Below are 22102 nucleotides of genomic sequence, written 5' to 3'. Positions count from 1 at the left end.
TCCATCTAGGTTATCAAATTTGTGGCACAGAGTCGTTCATAGTATTCCTTTATTATTGTTTTAATATCCATGGGACCAGGGTAATTTGAGCATATACTTTTTTTTGTTATAAATACGTGAGAAATACTGGGCACAGTGCCACGAACTGCCACCTCAGCTATGCAACTCATCCCTCACAGGCAACCGGATTGGCCCCATCACAAGCCTTGTTTGTGTTGTGCGTTTTGGGGAAATGTCTTCCATATTCTGTGTCTCGTAGTTGCACATAGACGTGGATGACCAGATCAGGGAATTTCTTCTGAAAGTACTGGGCAGGGTCTCCAATTATTGACTTCATCCTGAAATGAAATGGAAATAATTATAGCATGCCTGCCCCCAAATTCTTCCCCTTTTATAGCCTATGGCCCGGAGATGGCCTTGCTTCCCTGATTTCTACAGCAGAGTGAATAAGGACTCGGGACTCTGACAGAGTAAGAGTCGCCTCCTGTCTCTTCCACTAACTTGTGAACTTTGGCGACGTGGTCTTTGTAAACCTCAGCTTTATCATCCATAAAACAGACATCATACGATTCCACAATCCCTTCTCTACGTTTCCAAAATACAAAAGACCTAACGTTTTTGGCAGCAAAAGCTGATTTAACTAACATGGGGCTAGTTTTTAGACTCTTTTAATGTTACATTCTTTTTCTCAGCTGCCTGGTCCTGTGTTTCTTCACACAAGGGAGTCACTAGCCTTCTGTACAGTGAGACTCAGCATAAGCTAAAAAGAAAGACGAGAGCTGGGCGTACACCCCCATCATTCACTGTAAGACCCTTGCGATGGCCCTTTTCTGAGCAGAGGGGAGGAATGACATTTTTTTTTTCATCAACATATTTTTTCTGTTTCCCATCAAATAGCAGATATATATTCAGAACTGGATTTTTAAGTCATCCTCATTTCATATATGACTTACAGGAATGAAAACAATACTTACTCTTTATTCTTTTCTTCATTAACGTGTTCTCCCAAATTCCGGATGAATTTCAGCAGGTCACCCACAGTGTTCTGATAGAAATTACGGCTTTTTACGTAATAATTATTCATTTCTTTCATAACGTAGCTGTCAATCTAAACAACAAAACATCATACGAAAATGTGATAACAGTGCAAAATAAATCCGTGTGGAATACAAAAAGGCAAAATACGAATTTGAATATATGTTACAATTACTACCAATTAAAAAAGGGAATTAACGGAAAAGAATGGGAGAAAATGCTGCACACCAAAATGCTAACTGTAGTTGTGTTTTGATGTGGGATTATAAGTAACTTTAAATTTGATATACAAGTGAATTACTTTTCTAAGAAATTCAATATATTAAAACATGTTTTAGAAAATCTTTGGCTATTCTACTAGGAAATTTGCTTATTATGCTTTACAGTATTTTGATCCTTGTGGCCACCCTTCCAAATTCGTACTTGATTACATTTCCCCCAGACTGAAAGCAAGCCTGGCAGACATTGCCAAGGTGTGCGTGGGTGTCTTCTTTTCTTGTCTTTCTTTTTCGTCCTATTTCCAAAGTTAAATTTTGTCCTTGCCTCTAGATGTCCCCAGGGAACTTCTGTCATTAATGCCTTCCTCTTTGCGCTGGCACTTTTGTAGATGGCTCTCATATTTAGAAACAGTTTGGAGTAAGAGCACGTGATGCAACAACCATAAAGCCTGAGAGTCCCTCAGGAAGAGTGACTGGTGACTGGACGAGGACAGTAAACACCCATCCAGACGGCCTGTGTGTACTGTGTGAAAGCACATGTGGGAAGTGCTGAGTAAGGTATGAGTGGCAGGAGGGGACAGCCCATGGACAGAAGACAGTAGTACACACTGGAAAACTTGGCTCTGGACCCGAGTGCCCCAAACTGATCGTATGGTCATGAAAATCGGCAAATCACGAAAATCCACAGAAAGACAAGGTCTAAAATGGGATTCAAAAGATAGGACTTGAAGTCAGTCAAAGTTCAATATAAGTCGATGATGTTTAAGGGGGCAGGGGACAATGAATCGGGAAACAAAAGACTAGGATTCTCTTCCTAACTCGGCCAATCTCTGACTTTCCAGTTCTGGGTATTTTGGTTCCCACCTCTGAGCCTCAATTTCCTCAGTATTAAATGAATTAGTAGATTTTATGGCATCATAGCTCGTGCAGTGTGTGTGGCTTTAGCACATGGTCTCTGTCGCCAGGCTGTGAGCTTCAAATCCTGCTGCACCCCTTACTGGCCCTGTGCCTTTGGAAAAATGATTTGTCTGTGTCTCAGTTTGCCCACCTGCAAAATGGAGATAATTGCCTCAGAGGCTGTTATATGGATTAACCGTGGGGACTCATGTTAAGTCCTGAGAAGTACAGCTACCAGATAGTCAACGCTACATCATCATCATATCATCAGCTCTGATTTCAAATTTCTCTGTTTCTACAAGTTTAAGTTTTAGCTGAAGTTTTATGAACATTCATTTGGCAAAGAACTATGGCATACCTACTCCATCCATGCCAGGAAAAGAATAACAGACAAGGCAATGGACGGTCTCTGCCTTCAAGCAGGAAAGGTGGACATTAAGCCATCAATTATGGGTGTGACATGTAGTCTAGAGAAAAGCAATGGAAAGAAAGTAAAACAAGACCCAGAAACAAAGAGTTATGGGAGGAGCAGAATCCCAGATCGGGCCTACAATAGGGAAGCTGTCGGTCTCTGTTGAAGACCTGAGGGTTAGGGATTTTCCCATAGTGCTTTGCACCTGCCTCTGGGCACCCCACATGTATTACACAGCCATCGTTTCTGTGGGTCTCCTGGCCCCACATGGCCATACTGTACTCTGCTTTGTATACCCGTGGCCTCACATGGACCTGGCACATACCTGGCACCTGGCAGATGTCTGCTAATTAACAATAACGAAAATTCATATAGTATGACTAGACCAAGACAGTGACTAATTTATTATGTTCCACTACAGTTAGTTCGGGTTAGGTGGATCTTTTCTTAAAGAGGAGGAATTTGAAAGTCATCTCTTCCTCGTTGTCTGTTTTCTCAGCCAGAACGTGGGTGTGTTGCATGGACGCTCAAAGCTGGACCATTCATGGGCAGCGGAGGCCCTGGATGGAGTCGCCTCGTGGTGGCGCTCCTTTGGGCTGAGCTCTGTTTAGGCAGCTGCTCTCATCACAATGTAATAGTAGGCCTTTCTCAGAGAATAAGTCTCGAGGGAAAGAGCCACAGAGAAGGATACGGGGGACGCTGGCACGGCTGGGACAAGGCCATCCTAAAGATGAGCCGTGATGAGAGTCTATCAGGCAGGCTTGGCCTCTGAAAGGGGGAGAAGAGAGCCCAAAGGGCGGTGGGGGATGGGGCGGGCTAGGCTGAGGAGGAAGAGAGGAGAAATCCTCTTTCTCACTTCTTGGTTGGGCCCAGCCAATAGTATTTTAAAAATTAGAAAAACTATCAAAAAAACAGCTTCTTATTCCTGTAATAACTCTCAGACTATAGGAATTGTTCATACCTGAGTAGTCCACCGGTCAAAACTGAACTGTTCTGTTGTTCTAGGTTGCAGTATTTGGAGGATCCTGCTTGTTTGTTTCCGCATTTTGATGTCGGATTCATTTCCCACATTCCTAAGGATCCTAAAGCGGCTGAGGATGGAAGAATTGTCATGGTCCATCTCTCCCACCCCAGAAAGAGAAAACTGTTAGATCCCAGGTTTTAATAAAGTAGTAAAACCACATCTTTAAAAGTTCTGCATGACGGGAGAAATAGGCATCTCTCTCTCTCCCTCTTTCTCTCTCTCCTCTCCCTTCTAGTTCTTCAGAAGACAGAACTAGAACCCAGAGAGGTTAAGTTACCACTCCAAGAACACACAGCCAGGAAACGCCGAGCTGAGGAGAAAGCTGGGTCTACTGATTTCCAGTCTGACCCCTGCCCTTACCACCTCACTGTGATGGGTAATTTTACATGTCATCTTGACTGACCACAGGGTACCCAGCTTAAACATTATTCTCGGTGCCTGTGAGGGTGTTTCCAGGTGACACTGGCATTTGATCAGTGGACTCAGGACATCAGATTGCACTCTCCAGTGTTTTATATGGACATATATGTAAATTCTGTTTCTCTAGAGAACCCTGACTAATACACTCACTCTCTCCGTTCTGGAAGCCTGTGACGTACGCTCGTTTTACTTACGTCTCCCAACTCCAAAAAAAAGGATGATCAAACAGGTCACTCAGATGGTGCTTCGCATCTTCCCCAGGGTGGAAGAGGCGATGAATGAGGTCCCGAATTTCTTTATTTGAAGAAAATTGAATCACTTCTTCATAACTTTGAGTCTTCAGTGTCTCAAAAGAGATCTCTCCCCTCCTTACCACATATAAGACCAGCAGTCCAAGGGCCTGCACAAAAGCCACTAATCAAGCCAAAGGTGCTTATGAATTATCACTCTATATTTGGGTTACACTGGAACGTGTGATAAAGGCTAGGGGCAAATGGAAAAATGGCAGGAATCTTGAGGAGTCCACAGCTGGTTAGGGAGAGAAGACACAGGTCTGTGCATAGAGAAATCTTCAAGGCAGTATGTGGTCACCACGATTTAGGTTTCTAAAGGTAATCCTGGCCCAGAGTCGTCAGGGAAGACTGCTTTGAGGCAGGAAGATTTGAGCTGGACCTCAAAGCATGGACGGAAATTAGATAAACAGGAGAAAAGAAGAATATTTTAAATAAGGGGGCTGCCAGGGGCCTGGCCAAGAACTGGGACTTTGCGCCAGAGCTATGTTAGGCAGCAGGTAAAGGAGCCGGTCCAGGTCTAGTGGGACACAGTGACAGCCCCAGTAATTAGTCCCTGGCAGGGAAGAAAGGCCTCGGAGGCCAGCATAGGAACACCTGCACTGGGCAAGACGACAGTCAGGGAAGGAGCTAAAATCCAGAGTCACTGAGCCATGAAGGCCGGACCAGGGGATGGAGTGCTCTTGAAGGTTCAAGGCTCTGGAGAACAATCCAGGAGGAATCTGCCCTTGGGCGGCAGAGGCCAGGCTCTGTCTTTTCTTAGAAGAACCAGTTACTTCAGGATCTTCACCTTTCGGGCCAAGTGTAGTCTCTTTCTAGCTGTGGATCAACCTTATCCTGCCCAGGTATTTCAGAGGGCTTTCATCTCTGGCCCTTTTTGGAATTTGAATGGGGCAAAAAGAGAAATCTTATTTACTTTGTCCTGAGACAGCACATTCCTCCTGCAGAAATTTTGGAGCTGTTTTGGAGATACCTCTGGAGGTAATTTGAGAAAAGGTGTGGAATGCTCAATTTATTTACTTACTAGCTAATGGAGAGAGAGCTCCAAAGAGGCTCTAAAAGAAACCACAGAAACAACAAACTCCGCACCAATCCAGGGACAAACCGTTGTTTGCAAGGGAGTGAGGGCTCTGAGCTCTGGGGAAATACCTTGAAAGTTCTTTCCTTTCTGGTAATAATAGTAACATCCTCTAATCGGCCATAGGAAATAAGGTAATAAATGAAAAAAGGAAGCAGAAAGATAGAAAAGTAAACCAACTGTAGAAATTACCTCTAGATCACTCTTGATTTCCTGTGGCTCTCCAGCTCGCTTGACGCTTTTGTCAAAGTCTGCCAGGCGAACAGCATTCTTGTAATCTAAGGGATAGTTTGTAGAGGTGCATTGAAAATCCTCATTCTCCATGTTGTGGGTAATTCATTTAAATAAATATGTGACACAACATGCAATCCATCATCGCTAAAGAAGGCGGTAGTAAAGCTTATATCCGCATTGTTGCTTACTCCTCAAAACACTGTCCTGTGTACTGTGTCATTTGACCTATTAGGTATCTGCCAATGGCAGGTCTTACATTTCCTTTTTTCCAGGCCAGGGGGTGGGGAAAAATTTAACCAGCACCTCATTCATGTAATTCCTAGGGTCAAAGAGTACAGATTTGTAAAGTAGCCATTGGCAGAGTTAAGGTAGCATCCTATGGCTACGGAACAACTAACCAACAAGGCTCTAAATCCAAGACCACCTTAGCATGCGCTCCACCAAATCGAGCCTGCTAGCCGCAGCCCACCATGACATTGTAATCAGATATCATGGGTCAACCATGTTCTCGTAATGCGTCGTGGCCTCCTTGCCCCCTTCCGATCTTTCTCCCTCAAAGGAAGCCACTGAGTCCTCAGAAGGAGGGATGCATGGGTGCGAATGGTCAGGAACAAGATGACGGGCAAGTCAGTGATTCCTGCCTCTGGCTTGAAGGAGTCTGAGAAGGAAGGCTGGGTAACCTTAGAGAGAATGATGGCCATAAGAATTGTATGATTCTCGAGACCCCTTTTATTCTGAACTTCAGCATCAACATTGTGTGGAAACCCAGAGATGAACAAAAATGAACCAATCAAATTATTCAGCAGGTGTTTGGTGAGGGGGAAGTGATGGGAAGAAGAGAAACACCGTCCTAGCCCTAAGGGATTTAGAGTCTCGGGGTGAGGAGACTGATACTAAACAAGTCATTACACAGATAAACATAAAATTAATTGCAATTTTGAAAACGCTAGCCAAAAGTGCAGGGTGCTCTGAAAGTGTGTTATTCCAAGAGTAGCTACAGGGCTATTTAGGGGAGGATGAAAAGTCTTCCTTAAGGAGGAGACACTTAGAAAAGATGAATCGAGTTTGGATAGGCGAGCAGAGTTGGAAAGAGGGGATTCCAGCTAGGAATTCCTGAGGCAGACTGGAACCTGAATAATTCCATCGTGACGGAAAGAAGGCCCCAGTGCCCAGAGAAGAGGGACGAAGTCAGAAAGTGGCCTGCAATGGTGTTGAAGGGGCTGGCGGGCTGCAGATCATAAACCACAGATTGTTTACAGTCATTTGAACCGATAAATTCCAGTTTAAGCCACTTTGAGTGGAGTTTTCTGCCATTTTAAATGTGAACACTTCAGATCTCTTCTAAAACTTGATTTTTTTTTTTATAGGCTCCATTTAAAAAAAAACTTTTTAGATGCAACAGACATCGTTAAAGTGCCATCAAAAATGGTAAATGCTTACACTTCATTTCTGTACTTATATAATCACGGACTGTTAACACACAGTCGATGAACAGAGTTCGGACGAAACCTGCCAGTGACTCAAGAACCTCATTCCTTTCGCTCTGCTCTTCATCGTCATCACAGTAATATCATTTAGGATTAATAATTTTTTAACGTTTATTTTTAAGAAAACTGCACATGTTTAGGTTACTTAAAAAACTATTTCTTCGATCATTCTTGCTCCTTAGGAGTCATTGCTTCCGCTCACGTGATCTCTCTCCTCCTCACGCGGATCGTCCGGCACTACTTTCGTCTAAGGTCTGTGGCTAGAAAGTTTTCGTGAATCCTTGAACGCTTAAAAATGCATTTCCTTGGACTCACATGTGAAAAATAATAATCTGGGTGCTGCCTCAGTCAGTTCTGGCTGCTGGAACAAATTACCATAGACTGGATGACTCAAACCACGGAAATTTATTTCTCGCAGTTCTAGATGTTGAAAGTCCCAGATCAGCGTGTCAGCATGGTCAGTGTCCTCACATGATGGAAGACAGCTAGCTCTGCGAACTCTCTTTATAAGGGCACTAATCCCATCAAAGCAATTTGAGAAAGACCAAAACTAGAGGCATTACACTCCCTGATGAAAAACCACAAAGAATTACAAAGTATAGTAATCAAAGCAGTATGGTACGGGCATAAAACCAGACACACAGGCCACTGCAACAGAGACTAGAACGGAAGAGTCCTCACCACACACACACACACACACACACACACAAACACACACACACACACACACAATGGTAGCTGTGTGAGGCGATAGAGAAGTTAACTAACCATACTGTGGTAATCATTTCGCCATACATACGAAAATTAAAAAATCACATCGCACGCCTTAAACTTACACAATGTTATGTCAATTTTACTGCAGTAAAGCTGGAGAAAAGGTATCTCTGACTGTGAAAAAAAGGCACTCATTCCACTCATGAGGACTCCACCCTCTTGACTGATCCCCTCCCAAAGATCCCATCTCCAAATGCCATCACATTGGGATTAGAGTTTCCACATATAAATTTCGGGGGAAACACAAATATTCATTCCATTGCAGCTGTTAAATAGGTTCTTTCTCTTTAGCTATTGCTTTTTTGCATCTAGGTTGCTAATGAGAAAAGTCTTATGCCAATGTAAATCTGTTTCCTATGCACGTAATTCGTTTTTTTTCTTGGTACCTTTTGAGTTTTTCTTTTTTCCCTTGATATTTTGAAATTCCTTTAAGATGTGACTCAGCGGGGTTTTTCTCATTATTTATCCTCAGCTCTTGGCGAGTCTTTTTGACATGAGAACTGTATCTATCTTTAGTTCTGGGACAGTCTCAGCGACTTCTTTTTTAATATTGCTTCCATCTCATTCTCTGTCTTCTCTCCTTCTAAATGCCTATTAGAACTTCCGGTTCTAATTTATGACTCTAATTTTTCTTTAAGGCTTTTCCATCCCTTTATGCCTTTCTGTTATCTCCTAGGAGATCTTCTCAGGCAAACCTTCTTGTTTGTTAATATAATCTTCAATCCGGTGTTGAGTTTTTAAATTTTTTTATTTTCAAAATTCTCTTTGGTTCTTGACACAATGCTTATCCTTGCTTCTTGGATGAAATAACTTATCTTTGTTCTCTGGTTTTATTAATTATATTTATTTTAGAGCTGCGTTGTCATTACTCAGTATGACAGACTAGATAAATACCCTTGTCCTAATCCTGAAATCTGTGAATATTACTTTAGAGACGCCAAAGGGATTTTGCAGACATGATTAAGAATCTCGAGATGGGAGAGATCAAGGCGGGTTATTGGGATGTGTCCTAAATGCAATCACATATCTTTATACAAGGGAGGCAGAAGGAGATCTGAGAACAGAAGAGAAAACAATATGACTGCAGAGGCAGAGATTAGAGTTCCACAAGCCAAGGAATGCTAGCAGCCACCAGAAGCTGGAAGAGGAAAGGAGCAGTCTCCCCAATGGGTGCCCCAGGGAATCTGGCCCTGCTGACACCCGATGTGGGGCCAGAGGAACTGATTTCATACTTCCGGCCTCCAGAACTGTGGGAGAATAAACGTCTGTTGCTTTAATTCACCAAGTTTGGGATCCTTTGTTTCAGCAGCCATAGGAGACGATCATGCTCGGTTAGCTATATTTCTTTGGGTGTAAATCCTTCTGTTTCATGCATCTCTTCCATGGTGTTGGCACTCCTTAAATATCTTAAGTGATTTTTGTACTGTAAGCCCTACTCTGCAGCTAAGAATCCCTGATGCCCTGTGAGCTGCTTCTGTTAATGCCACCCAACAGAGGAGGGGGGCAGAGGGAGTTGTCAGAGCTTCTGCTTTGCATTTTATTCAGTAAAACTCGGGGGTAAGCAGGACATGCCACTTAGCAGGGTGCTTTGGCAGAAATCTTGTGAGTTTAACTGCCCTTTGTTTCTCTTGATAACACCAACCACCCAGAGCCTCAAGTAGTACCCCTTTCTCCAGACAGATAGGCCTGTCATAGATTCTCGGTCCCTGGGGAGGAGGAGGTGAACAGGGTTTGATCATCTCAGTTTCGACTAATGCATTAATCTGCCTGTTAGCTGGTCCTTTGTCCTCTCCTGCTTCTGGCTTCCATTACCCTCGAGCGGTGCTGCTTTGCACTCTTGCCACTTTTTTGAATAATATTTAGCTGTGGCTTCCTGAATTTGTTCTGGGCTCCCGTGATCTTCCTAATCCCATCCTGTCCATGTTTAATCTATGATTCTTCAAAGATTTTGTTCTGCAGAATCTTTTTTTCTTTTGATCTTGGCTGTGAATTCATTTAAAAATCTTTTCCTATCATTTTGGGGGTTTAATACAAGGAATAGTCTGCAGTATATGTTAGGTTCATCTTGAGGCGGAAATATAATCAACTCTTCATTATTCAAGTTTAAGAATGGAAGAGGCAGTCTAAAAAATCCAAAGAATAAGTAGTCACAAGTTACTTTTCTTTAGGACATGATATATGACCCTTTCACGTCAAAATCAGTGGTTAGAACTGGGAAGGACCCCACCCTTGGGTGATCTCGAAGATCCTGACTCACTTATTAGACCTGCACATATTTCTGGCCCTTATCAGTCTTCCCGCAATGTTGCTTAAAACCAGGAAGGAGAGTCACTAGCTCCTGTCCTCAAATTAAAACCCAGATTGCCATTGTATTCCTATGTGTACCCTAAATAGTGTTCTCTGCCTCTCCATCCCTGAACCCTCCTCCTGCCCTGTTCCCTTACTCTGAGCTTAAATCTCAATGCATATCTGTAGGTTAGGTATCTGCTTCTGCTTAGCCCTCTAGACAAGTACCTGACCTTTGTACTCATCGGTAAGTATAGGTCACTTGTTTATTTAACACGCTGCACTTAGATCTCGTAACAACCAGTAACAACCACACGGAGGAGGTCTTATCAGGCTCACATGAGGAAACGAAGACTCACAGTATCAAGTGACTTGACTGAGGTTACAAGGTTACAAAGCTACAAAGTAGCAGGGCTAGGCCTCAAATCTCCCTAAAAATGGCTAAAGCCAATGTACTTTCTACAGCACCACATTGCCTCCTGAGACGTGACACTTAGCTCTGCTTGTTCCTTTTGGTATGGCTTTCGTGTATTTTGTTTTTCATTTGGACAGGGAGATGCTGACTTGTTCTGCCTGCGTGGAGTCTGTTGTACTGTGTCACATCTTGTCCTGGCATTCTCAATTTTCACCTCAGTTTTGCCATTAAGTTTCACAGTAACCGCCACTTTGCCTGAAGGGACACCCCTTCAGGGTTCTCCAGTTGAAGACTACTCTAGGAATCCAAACTTCTGGAACTGGCTCTATGCAAGACATACTTTCATATTTGTATTTGCCAAGGTCAACGTAAGGTTAGCTGGTATTCCATTAGCATCCGCAACCTCCATGTGGGATAAGGGTAGCAGGAGCGACTGCTTTGTGGTTATGAACTTGTCGCATTAATCCTCAAACTGAATAATTCGTGTTTACTCTAGTCCTTTATTATCTGCAATGAAAATTATTGCCTTTTGTAAATAAAGACCCCACGATTTCTTAGAGACTATTGGGACTCACCTATTAAGATGTTTTGTGGCTGCAAGTCCTGGTGAGTGAATCCACAGAGCAGGTGTAGCTCTTCAACAGCCTTAAATATAGATAAGAGGATGTTTCGAGCAAACACATCTTCCTCATTTTCTACAGCCTCCCCTCTGTGCTCAGCCAAGTGCTTCTCCAGGGTCTGCTCACAGAGGGAGATGCACACATACAGACAGGTCCTGTCGCTCTCGCTCCCGTAGAATGTCACCAAGTCACTGTTCGCCCGGATGCTCTGCAGACAGGAGACTTCCTGTTGTCCACGTGTGCTGCCCTCCCAGAATCGCTTCACCGCTACTTCTTGCTCTTCATAGAACCCCAGGTAGATGCCCCCTTCCAAAGTGTCAGCAACTTTATATCCTTCATCAATAAAGATCTTGAGTTTGCCAATCATAGGGCGGTATATCCTGTGGAGCTGTTTCAGGGCCGGCCCCCAGCGTGAACTCTGAGGTTTCCAGTCTTCAGTAGGAGGGCGAAAACCTTCTTTGGCTCCGTACTTGAGAAGGAGCTTTACGAGGCAATTGTCATAAGCGCGCTTGGCCATCATAACAAGATCCCCACAATCGGTGCTGGCTCCGTGTTCACACAGCAGCTGGACAATTTCCTTCAGTCTGAGTTCAACAGCCAACAGCAATGCCGTTTTGCCCTCTCTGTCTGTGTCATTAACTTCTATATGTTCTTGTTCTAGAAGCATCTTTACCAGATTGGAATTCCTCTTTTCCACTGCCAGAATCAGGGGTGTCTTCCCTTTCTCTCCCCTCACATTGACATCAACCCCGTGGTCTAGCAGAAGGCGAACGATGGCCTCCATTGTCTCTTTAATGGAGTTCTGAAAAGCATGGATCAAAGCATTTCTGCCCATGTTGTCACAGGCTTTGACATCTGCCCCCATCTCATCGAGGAGGATCTTCAAGACCTCTACATGTCCATTTTTAGCCGCATCCATGAGAGCTGTGGCCCCTCCTTTCCTGATCTTCCTTTGATCCTCCTTTGTCTCTCGACCCAAATTTACCTTCGCTCCGTTCTCATACAGGAATCTTAAAGCTTCAACCTGACCATAGCAAGCGGCTTCCATGAAAGCTGTAAAGCCATTATGGTCATACTCATTGATATTGGATCCTTTAGAAAGGAAAAGTTCGAGCAGTTTCACATTTCCCACGATCCCAGCGACGATGAAGGGAGTGGCCCCATTATTCTTCCTCAGACAAGGGTCAGCGCCGTGACGCAGCAAAAGGTCCACAATGTCCTCCTCGGAGATTTCCACCGCGTTAAGCAGCGGTGTCCAGCCCCCGTCCTCGTCCTGGAAATTGACATCAGCCCCCTTATCCAGTAGTTGCTGGACCAGCTTAATGTCTCCTTCTTTAACAGCTTTTATCAACGAATGATTGTCGTGCCCAGAAGTCTCCCCACTGCTGGAGGGTGTGGGTCTCTCCTGGGGGTTGTTGTGGCTCTTGGTCTCCATGATGGTAAACACCAGTGGTTACAACTTTTTGTCTTTCTTTGAGAAAATGAAAACTTATCTTCTTGGCACTTGATCAGAGAAACACGGAGCTCTAAGAAACTCTTGTCACGGTAAACAGGGATGATTCTCTCACTTCCCGTCAGCGGTAGGAGAAAGGACAAAAAGGGTGCTTTGTAAGTATTTTATAATGGTGAGAAAACATTTGAATTAGAGAAACTAAGTTTACTAGCAACTTTTTCAAAAGACACCTACTTATTATAGAACTTTTAAATGACAGAATATTATGAATATATATAAATTAAAAATAAGAAAATTATTCCTCTATCATCCCATTGCCCAGAAACACACATTGTTAATATTTTAATGTATTTCTATAGAATTTTAAAAATATTTGGGATCGATCTTGCTGCATAAGTAACTTTGCATCCTTCTTCCTTTCAGGCAATGCCATGCTATAAATAATTTCCCATTTATACAAAGCCTTTTAAGACATTTTAATGGCTGTGTAATATGCCATCGTATGTAGTTGTTTCGTTTCCCTATGGTGAGCGGTTTTTAAAAATAATTTTTAAACAACTTTTTTAAGTAAGATTTTTTAAACAATTCTAAATAATGTTGCAGCAGATTTATCTTATTTAGCCTGTTTTCTTATGCGAGATCTTGTTATAGATTTCTTATGAAACTGAATGACTGGTCAAAGGATATGATCCTTTTTAAGATTCTCAACGTATACGAATAAATTTCTTTCAAGGTCATATACACACACTCTGACTAGAAGTAGCCTCTTAAAAAAAAACAACCAAACAAACAAAAAAACCCAGAACCCTCATTGAGTAAGAAAAAAATGTAGCTCTGTCAGTTTGCGTTCCTTAGACCACAGGAAGTTTGGCCACTCTCGGCGTGTTCAGCGGCTCTGCGTCCATCTTCCGTGTGCACCGTCCGCTCCTACTTGAAGGAGGTGACAGTAGTGATGGGGCGTAGACTTGGCCTCAGCCAAGACAAGCGAGGGCCCCTGGCTGTGTTCGCTTTAGGCCGTTATTTCCTAATTGTGTAATTTTAGCTTGTGGAGTCTCAATTTTCTCTTCCCTCAAACGGGGACAACAATAAACACGGTCACCTGTATAAAGTGCATTAAAGTTGGTAGGTGTGGCAAATATTAGGCATTCGATAAATGGTGGAGCTAAAATACTGGAAAAAAAAATTAACGAATCCTATTCTCCGCATGAATGTGCATAGACATACCACACGAATAGCAAACGTGGGAGTGTCGGCTTAGTCCAACTGTCCTCAATCAATTCTGAGCAATTCAGATCCAATTCAAGCTTCAGACAGCACCGAACTGTTACCTGAATATTCATTTCACTGCAACTGCTACAAAATTCCCATAGCAACCATGTTTAGGCGATCTCACCACTCTGTCTCGAAGCCTCCACTCCCTGAGGTCTAATCAATGGTGCTGCATAAGCACAGTCACCCGGCAGTGAAATCTCTGAAACAAATGTTTGTAGAGACAGTTCCTGTCGGAATGGCTGGGAGACAGGCCGGTCTAAATAAAGGAGCAGAGTGGCAAAGAGAATCAAAGAAACCGTGAGAGAAATATCAGAGTACAGAATAAAGACATACCAGCTGATGCACCGCAAGGGACGAGCCTATTTTCAGTTTCGTTTTCCCCGTGTCAACGGAGGTGAATAATGTGTGGCAGAACCTCGGCGATCCTGGGAGATCTCAGGATGAAAGGCCGCCTGAGGCAGCTCTGCCCCTCTTTCCAGCCCCTATGTCGCATGCCCCTTTTCACCTCCAATCCCCAAAGCCCAAGGAACCCTTTAAAGAAAACGAGCTTTTCCAGCTCTCCTCCTCCTTCTCATCGTACCTTCCAAACTCAGACGCTTCCTCTTATTTTTCTTCAGAGCCCCGTCTTCAAATACTGTTGCCAACAGGGAAATACTTCCTTCTGAGCAGTCACAGAGCCAGCAGGGTGGAGCCAAAAAAAAAGAAAGAGTGACAGGAACTAAGGGAGGGTAAACTGGCCCACGCCCTCCTTCAGGCTGGGGCAGCCTGTGCAGATAGCGCTTTCAGGCTCTCCAGAGAAAAGTGGTGGTTTTATGACTGCTGGCGACCGATTTGATGTCCACGGTCATGCTGCTCACCCTTCAGGCTCTCAGGTCACGGCGGCAGCTCCATTCTTACCACGTTAAGAATTCTAAAATCCTTATCTTCCTGAGGGAAATTAATGGAAAATAAACATTTATTGAGCACTATGACTGGCACTATGCTCATGAGTCACGTGGTCCCAGTTAACCGCAAACAATGAAACTGAGGCTCAGAAAGCCAGTAAGCCCAAAGTCTAAGCTCTGTCACTCATCTGGGTGCACTTGGCTCACCGTTCTCAAAGGGGCACTGGGCTGGGGTTCTGGCGGCCGGTTTTGCAGCCAGAGCTGCGAGCCTTTAGCTGAATGAGCTCGAGTGGGTGGTCTAACAATGTGGGGCCTCGGTTCTCTTGTGTTGTATAATTTTTAAGGTTCCTTTCTGTTCTTCAAGGTCTGTCCTTGATCATTTTCCTAGCACCGAGCTGCATACTGTTGTACTGAATGCTACAGTAGGAAACATTCCTATCTTCAAAGAATATCCACTCTTGCTGGGGAGACAAACTCCAGAGAGGGTCATGACTAGTTAGCGGAACATGGTCACGTGATGTTCACCTGTGTCTGCCATCCAGACTCTGGACCTTTATCGCCTCTTATACCCCAGTGACAGCCAAGACTCTGTCTCTAGCCTTAAGCTTTCTGTTGAGCTTCAGACCCGTAAAACCTGAACATGTCTTAAGCAGAAACCATCACCTCTCCCTAAATCTGCTCTTGTTCCCCACAAACGGTACCACCACCTGGGTGCTAGTCTTCATTCTCATCCCAATGCCAAGTCTCCTACTTTCATCTGCAAAGCAATAACTAACCTCAGCCTTTGTCCTTCCCTATTGCAAGAAACCAATGACTCACTTCCTAGTCCTTAACCTCATGTCCTGCCTGCTTTATTGATTTACCATAGTTTTCAGGACAAAGTTTAAAACCCTTAATCCATCATTCATTCAATTAATATTTATCGAGCACTGACTACGTCAGTGACTATTCTAAACACTTGGGATGCATAGGTTTACCACACAAGTTCCTCACGGAGCTTGCATCTCAGTAGGCAGAAATAGATCGTAAACGATTAAAAATACGATATGTAATGTGATCTCAGGTTGTTCTAGGGTCCCTGACTGTCCCTATTCCTCATGGGCATCTCGCCGCTGTCATCCAGTTCTCTATCATATCACACTGCTCCCCACCTCCGGGTCTCTGCTCACACCGCTTTTCCTGCCTGCACTAATAACACTAGTAAGAAGGATGATGGTGATGATGATGATGGCAAACATTTATGTAACCCTTTATATAGATTAAATCACATAATCTCATCCTTAGAGCATAGGTACTATTTTTGAACCCATTGTACAGATGAGGAAACTGAGGCACAAAGTGACTAAGTAGCTTGCTTCGTTCTAGGGATTTGGGCTACATCACTAAACAACACAGAGAAAAATGGCTGCCCCATCCTTACTGGAGAAGGCAGACAGTGAATAAAATAAGTAAATTGTGTATAATTTGTTTTATGGTGAAAATCCTAGAGCGTAATCAAGTAGAAAAAGAAGAATCGAAAGTAGCAAATCAAGAGATATATTTTCTAAGTAACAGAGACTCAAATGTCATTATCTAGACCTAACTTCATTCCATCCCTTACTCTTAAAAAAGGTCATTTTTCAGTTATTTAAATTTCAAATCTTTCTTTTTTGGATAAAGCAATTTGAATAGCTGGACCAACTTAAAAAGATTCAGCAACAGCGAATTACCTTGAGATCAGCACTTAATATGCCCTGAGCACTTTTTTTCTCCTTACCTAAAAACTTCAATTTTTTTTTCCTTTTTTCTCCAGTTTTTTGAGAAATAATTGACATACATCACTGTATAAGTTTAAGGTGCACAGCACAATGGTTTGATTTACACATATTGTGAAATGATTACCACAATAGGTTTAGCTAACATCCATCATCTCATATAGATCCAGTAAAAAGAGAAGAAAAAGGTTTTCTCCTTGTGATGAAAGAACTCTTAGATATACTCTCTTAAGAACTTTCCTGTATGTCACACAGCACTGTTAACTACAACCATCATTGCATCCCTAGCAATTATTTATCTCAGAACTAGAAGTTTGTACCTTTTGACCACCTTCCTCCAGTTCCCCCTCCCTCATCTCCTCCCTATGGTAACCACAAATTTGATCTCTTTTTCTATGAGTATTGGTGGGGTGAGTTTTGTTTGTTCGTTTGTATGGAGGGTTTTTTGTTTGTTTGTTTTATTAGAGTCTACATATAAGTGAGATCATACAGTATTTGTCTTTCTTCGTCCAACTTATTTTACTTAGCATAATGCCTTCAAGGTTTATCCATGTCATTACATATGATAGGGTTTCCTTCTTTTCATGGTTGAATAATGGTTCATTGTATACACATACCACAATTTCTTTATCTATCCATCCATCAGTGCACACTTAGGTTGTTTCCATGTCTTGACTCTTGTGAATAATGCTGCTATGAACATGGGGTGCAGGTATATTTTTGAGTTAGTGTTTTAATTTCCTTTGGCTACATTCCCAGAAGTGGAATTGCTAGATCATAAGGTAGTTCTCTTTTTAATTTTTTGAGGAACCCCCATACTGTTTTCCATGGTGGCTGCACAAATTTACAATCCCACCAATAGTGCACGAAGGTTACCTTTTCTCCACATCCATGCCAAGAGCTTCCTTTTTTAAAGTTAATTTTAGCCCTGTTGACTAAAGAAATCTTATTTTAATCTCTGCATCCACTGGGCTGTCCTAGTGGTAGTTATACTAATAATTATCAGTTTTATTTAAAATTTCACACCTTTATTAAAATGAATTAATAAACAAAATTTCTTCACTATAACTCCAAAGGAAGGAGCCAAACTTAAAATATGATGACAGTCAAGCAATGTATAGAAAAAAGTTAGCAGAGCCTTACATGGCCACAGGGGGGCAGAAGAGGGCGAGGGATGGGGTCCAGTGGCTGCCACAGTCATAAGGAAGCAACAGGTTGATTTGAAAACAGCACTAGCTGACCTAAGTTGGAGTGAGTACTCTCTCGATTTCCTCCTCTGAAAGTCTGGCAATGAGTTACTGTATTGAAAAAGCTCTCCTATACTTGAAAGACAAGTAAACTTGGCATCCTGGCTTTTAATTGCAATTCTATTTTATTAAAAAAAAATCGATAAGTAGTTACTAACTGATGCCTACTGTGTATGAGGCACTGTGCTAAGTACTCAGAGTCAGATAATGATAACAGCAGATATTCATGGGACATCAACATTGTGCTGCTTTTATTTCATTCATTGTTCCCCGTGAAGAGGACCCTCTTATCCTCATTTTACAGATGAGGGAACTAAGACTTGGAGAAGTTTAATACCTTCCCAAGGTCATCCAACGAATGAGCCAGGATTCCAATCCCAACCTTCCGACTCCACAGCCAGGGCTGTGAACCGCTTTGCTGCCATCCGTTCTGTCCCATCTTATCAAGGTAGATAATATGGCTCCTGACCTTAAGGAGATCAGTTTGGTGGAAGAAAAAGAGCTGTGAACACATCAGGTACTGTGCCACATCGTGTGTGCGGCCATTAGTAAGAACAGCGTGTCCCAGAATCACAGAAGTGGCAGCGATTAACTCTGTGTGGTGGATGTCCGGGGGGCTTCGCCGAGAAGGTGGTGTTTTTTTTTGTTTGTTTGTTTTTTTGCTGGATTTTGAGGAGGTGTTTTGAGGAAGAGGAAGAGGACATCCAAGCAGAGAGAACAGCATGTACGCAGAGGCCGTCTGGGCAGGAAATAAATCAAGAGAGGGGCTTGGGTCAACCAGAGCAAGCCTCCCATGTCATGGTAAGATCTGAGGTTTCTCCTGTAGTCAGAGGTGAGCCATGGAAGGGCTTCGATGCAGCCACGACGTACTCAGATCTGTGCTTCATGGATAAAGACTGGAGCAGTGAGGAAAATGAGCAGCTGGAGGGGAAGAGGCTGGGGGAGGGAGAGCGATGGCAGGGGGTGTTAATAGCACAGACTGCAGAAGCTGAAGGATTCTTCCAATGAAAGCCTAGTGAGCCTGGGGAGGAGAAGCAGCGTCTCTGTGTACCAGGGTTAGGAGTGCAGAAGAGAGCGGGGGATGAGAATGACCTTGGTTTTGAATGTGTTGCCTAAGAAGAGCCTGTGGGACATCCAGGGAGAGAAGTCTGGCAGGAAGCTAGAAATGGTAATCGAAACTTTTCTCCTGCTGGATTTAAAATTAATCATTCACTCAAGAGCCATTTGCTAAACACAGACATGTGCTAGGCTTAGGGAGTAGAAAATCGGAGAAGAGGACGTGCCGGATCCCAGGAGTGTGTCTTTCTCTTTCTGACTTTCACTTAACACGATGCCCACAAGGTCCCATCCATGCCCTTGCACGTCCTGCGGCTGGCTCTTAAGCCAACTGCCCTGGCATGTCCCCCACTCTGGGAGCTTCGGTTTCCTCATTCCTGTTATAGGGTAATCGAACTTGACCTCACAGAGCTGTCGCAAGGACTAAATGAGATCAGGGACCACCACAGCGCATGTTCCCCTCTTCCTTCCCAGGTGCTTAAACTCAGAATCCCTCCGGTGTCACCCACAGAACCCGCTGGGCTTAGCGTGCGATTCCAGGGGTTTTCTACCTGATGCACCTGAAGTCTGGTCACTTTACTCAGACTAACAACAGGGGAGAAATAAAATTCAATATAAGATCCACATATAAACAGATCATTTAACATAGACAAGAATTTTTTTAAATAGTGGTAATCAGAAAAAAAATGAAAGATTAATAAGATAAGAAAGAACAGGTAGGCGGTAGGCAGAGGAAGAATGGATTTTGATCCTTGCAAACCTACCCCCAAATTTTTCAAGCCCAGCACATCCCTCTTATCCCCTAGGCCCAGGGAATGGAGCAGCCTCCCATACACAGGGGCTTCCCGTAGCTCATCTCAGAGTTATCTATGAAATTATTAAAGAATATTAACTTGAACTGATATGAAATTATACAATGCTGATGCACATTGAAAATGAGTAAAAGTAACAATGTCACAGTAGTCACCACCTACCTGATAATGCCTGGCTACTTGACCAAGGGGAACCGCCCCGTGTGCTGTTACAGGCAGAACTGGGAATGGCTTATGCTGAGTCTCCATTGGGCGGACAAAGGATCTGGGCTCTGAAGTGATAGCAGGCTGAGCCAGGTCCAGTCAACACCACAGCCCAAAACAAGTTGTCATCAGCCAAAGGAAGTCAGTCACCAATCGTGGCGGCCTACTGTCAGAGTCTCCGCCCCTCTCCTCGATTCTGCCAGTTACCAGCCCGGCATGGGTCTTTTGTCACTTGTGCCCCTGCCTATGACAGGGAAGCTCAGCCACCTGTCCTGTGGCATTTCCGGAGGTCTGCCCGTCCTCGAGGACCCCCCCAGAGCGCTCCCCTATCCCTTCTCCCCAAGCACACAGCCCTGGGAGACAGGATCTCATATATGGGTTTTATTTTTATTTTACAAGAATATAACATGCTGTCACAGGAAAGTGGGGATTGAGTAGATCATTCGTATCTTGGAAACCAGCTCCAGTTGTCAACAAAAAATAAATATTTAAACAGTGAGGAGGTCCTGCCGGGCGCTGAGAGGAGGTAGAGCCTGGCGGGGGGAGGGGGGCAGGCTGCCCACTCCTGTTGAGTCTCCGGTCAGTGGGTCAGTGGGTCAAAGTAAAATCACAATAATAAATAACAATAGCAACAACACTGACAACAGTAACAAAAATAACATGCTATGACATGACGGTCGTCACAAAACCAACAATACGTTATACTTAAATAATTTTCTCCTGGAGGAGCTCACAGTGCAGCGAGAACAGGGTTGGTTTTCCGGGGACACAAGAGGGCTGGCTGGTTCATTCACCTCCCCAGCCTGGGCTCGAGGACTACTCCCACCTCAGAAGGTTTGTTCAGTGATGCCCTGAGGTGACAGGCAGGTTCTCATCTCCCCCAGTCCTGCTCTTCCAAGCAGCCTCGCTTCCGGACTTCACTCCCGGCCTCTGTGGTCTGCCCGAGGCTCATCGTGGTCCCGCCCCATCCCTCCCAGCACGCTAGTGAGCGCACCTCACTTCCACAGGAAGGAAACGTGAGGCTCCCCTTCCATTCTGGGGTGTCTTTTTCCCTGTTCTCATACTCACACAAAAAATATTGGCTTGATTTAAACAGGACTTTCAGGAACTGCCAAAAGTTTTGTTTCTTATGATCATTTTCTCCCTCTGTCCACGCTGCTGGGCATGGGAGCCGATGAGCCACTGACGGAGCGGCCACACGCCTTTCCCTCATGGGCTCAGAGAGGGCACATCCCAGCAGGAGGCCCTCTGCGGGCCCTGCTCACAGGCAGGCCCTGCTGCAAACACAGGGTCAGGGGCCACATGCAAGGTCACCGAGAGCACCGAGATTAATTCACATGAGCTACAAGGGCTCCTTTCCGGGGCTCTCTACTGACTTGGAAAGGGGCTCAACGGCCAGTTTTTGAGGTATAACAATCTCACTGCGGCAAGCATCACATTGGTTCCCTGGCCTTGATACAGCAGTGTTAAGTCCAAGCTAAGGGACCCTCGGGCAGCCCAGAGGCAGGTGAGGTGGCAGAACGGGAAGGGTCCACACTCATGGCTCCCTCCCGTGCCCAGGACAGTCTGGGATCAGGGTGCAGTCCGTCAACAGGCAGAACGGCCGATCTGGCTGTCTTCCCCTCTCTCGTTTTCAAGTTTCCCTTTGGTCACATATTTCCCAAACCACCCTGGAACATTTCTTGTCCCTTTGCGAATGACAAGAGCTAATGGCAACTCTCACACCACCACCCTTCTCCCCAGAGAGCCCCACGCGACTGTCCTCTTCAGCCCTTATCCGTAAGTCCTGCACGTGGGGGACCGTCTCACGCATGAAATTCAGTCCCACGGGATCTGGAGGAGAGGGATCGGCGTTTTCCTTCACTGTCCTCTCGCCAGCTTTGTGGAACCTGCCTCCCACACAGGGGCGGCGGCCTCGGGGCTGGGTGACTCCACCTCTCTTCCCGGCTGGCTCCTCACTGCCATGAGGCTCAGGTGTGTGAGGGCTCCGCTGGGCTGCCCTTGGATGGAGAGGCGCTGGTGGCAGAGGCGTGGGTGGCCAGGTCCCGGTAAGCGGGTGACTTCAGGAAGCGTGGGTAGGAGTCCTTCTCCATCAGTGTGCGTGTCTTCCCCTGAGCCACATCGAAGCATGTGGCCGTGGCGGCCTGCAGGTTCGTCCTGGTCAGCTCCCTGGTCTCGTGGTCTATGTTAACCTGCGAAGAAGGGCAAGCACGTGGGTGAGCGGGGCCGG

At 44.6% G+C, this 22102-nt stretch overlaps 2 protein-coding genes across 6 annotated transcripts in view; both read right to left on the bottom strand.

The window, feature by feature from the left end:
* Positions 1-31: 31 nt before the first annotated feature.
* Positions 32-14584, bottom strand: RNASEL (ribonuclease L). Of its 4 annotated transcripts, none has more exons than XM_039881303.1 (7): positions 14496-14584; positions 11146-12757; positions 5567-5652; positions 4201-4406; positions 3524-3653; positions 975-1108; positions 32-338 (listed from the first exon to the last, which is right to left on the bottom strand). In XM_039881303.1, exons 2-7 carry the CDS (start codon positions 12623-12625, stop codon positions 167-169), a joined length of 2208 nt encoding a protein of 735 aa, XP_039737237.1. In that variant the 5' UTR covers positions 12626-12757; positions 14496-14584; the 3' UTR covers positions 32-166. The 4 variants fall into 4 exon arrangements, with proteins under 4 accessions (XP_039737237.1, XP_039737238.1, XP_039737236.1 ...); XM_039881304.1 differs by lacking the exon at positions 14496-14584 and adding an exon at positions 14249-14461; XM_039881302.1 differs by lacking the exon at positions 14496-14584 and having other exon boundaries at positions 11146-12816.
* Positions 14585-21224: 6640 nt separating this feature from the next.
* Positions 21225-22102, bottom strand: part of RGS16 (regulator of G protein signaling 16) — a 4743-nt gene continuing 3865 nt past the window's right edge. For both annotated transcript variants that reach the window (XM_039881299.1, XM_039881300.1), the window contains exon 5: positions 21225-22064. In XM_039881299.1, the coding sequence (XP_039737233.1) occupies positions 21843-22064 (222 nt within the window). In that variant the 3' untranslated portion in view covers positions 21225-21842. The remainder of the gene's footprint in view (positions 22065-22102) is intronic.

Source organism: Pteropus medius, unplaced genomic scaffold, assembly GCF_902729225.1.
Source record: "Pteropus medius unplaced genomic scaffold, Ma_sr-lr_union100, whole genome shotgun sequence".
Lineage (NCBI taxonomy): Eukaryota > Metazoa > Chordata > Mammalia > Chiroptera > Pteropodidae > Pteropus > Pteropus medius.
The sequence above is the reverse complement of the archived record's forward strand: the minus strand, read 5'-3'. Positions and strand labels throughout refer to the sequence as shown.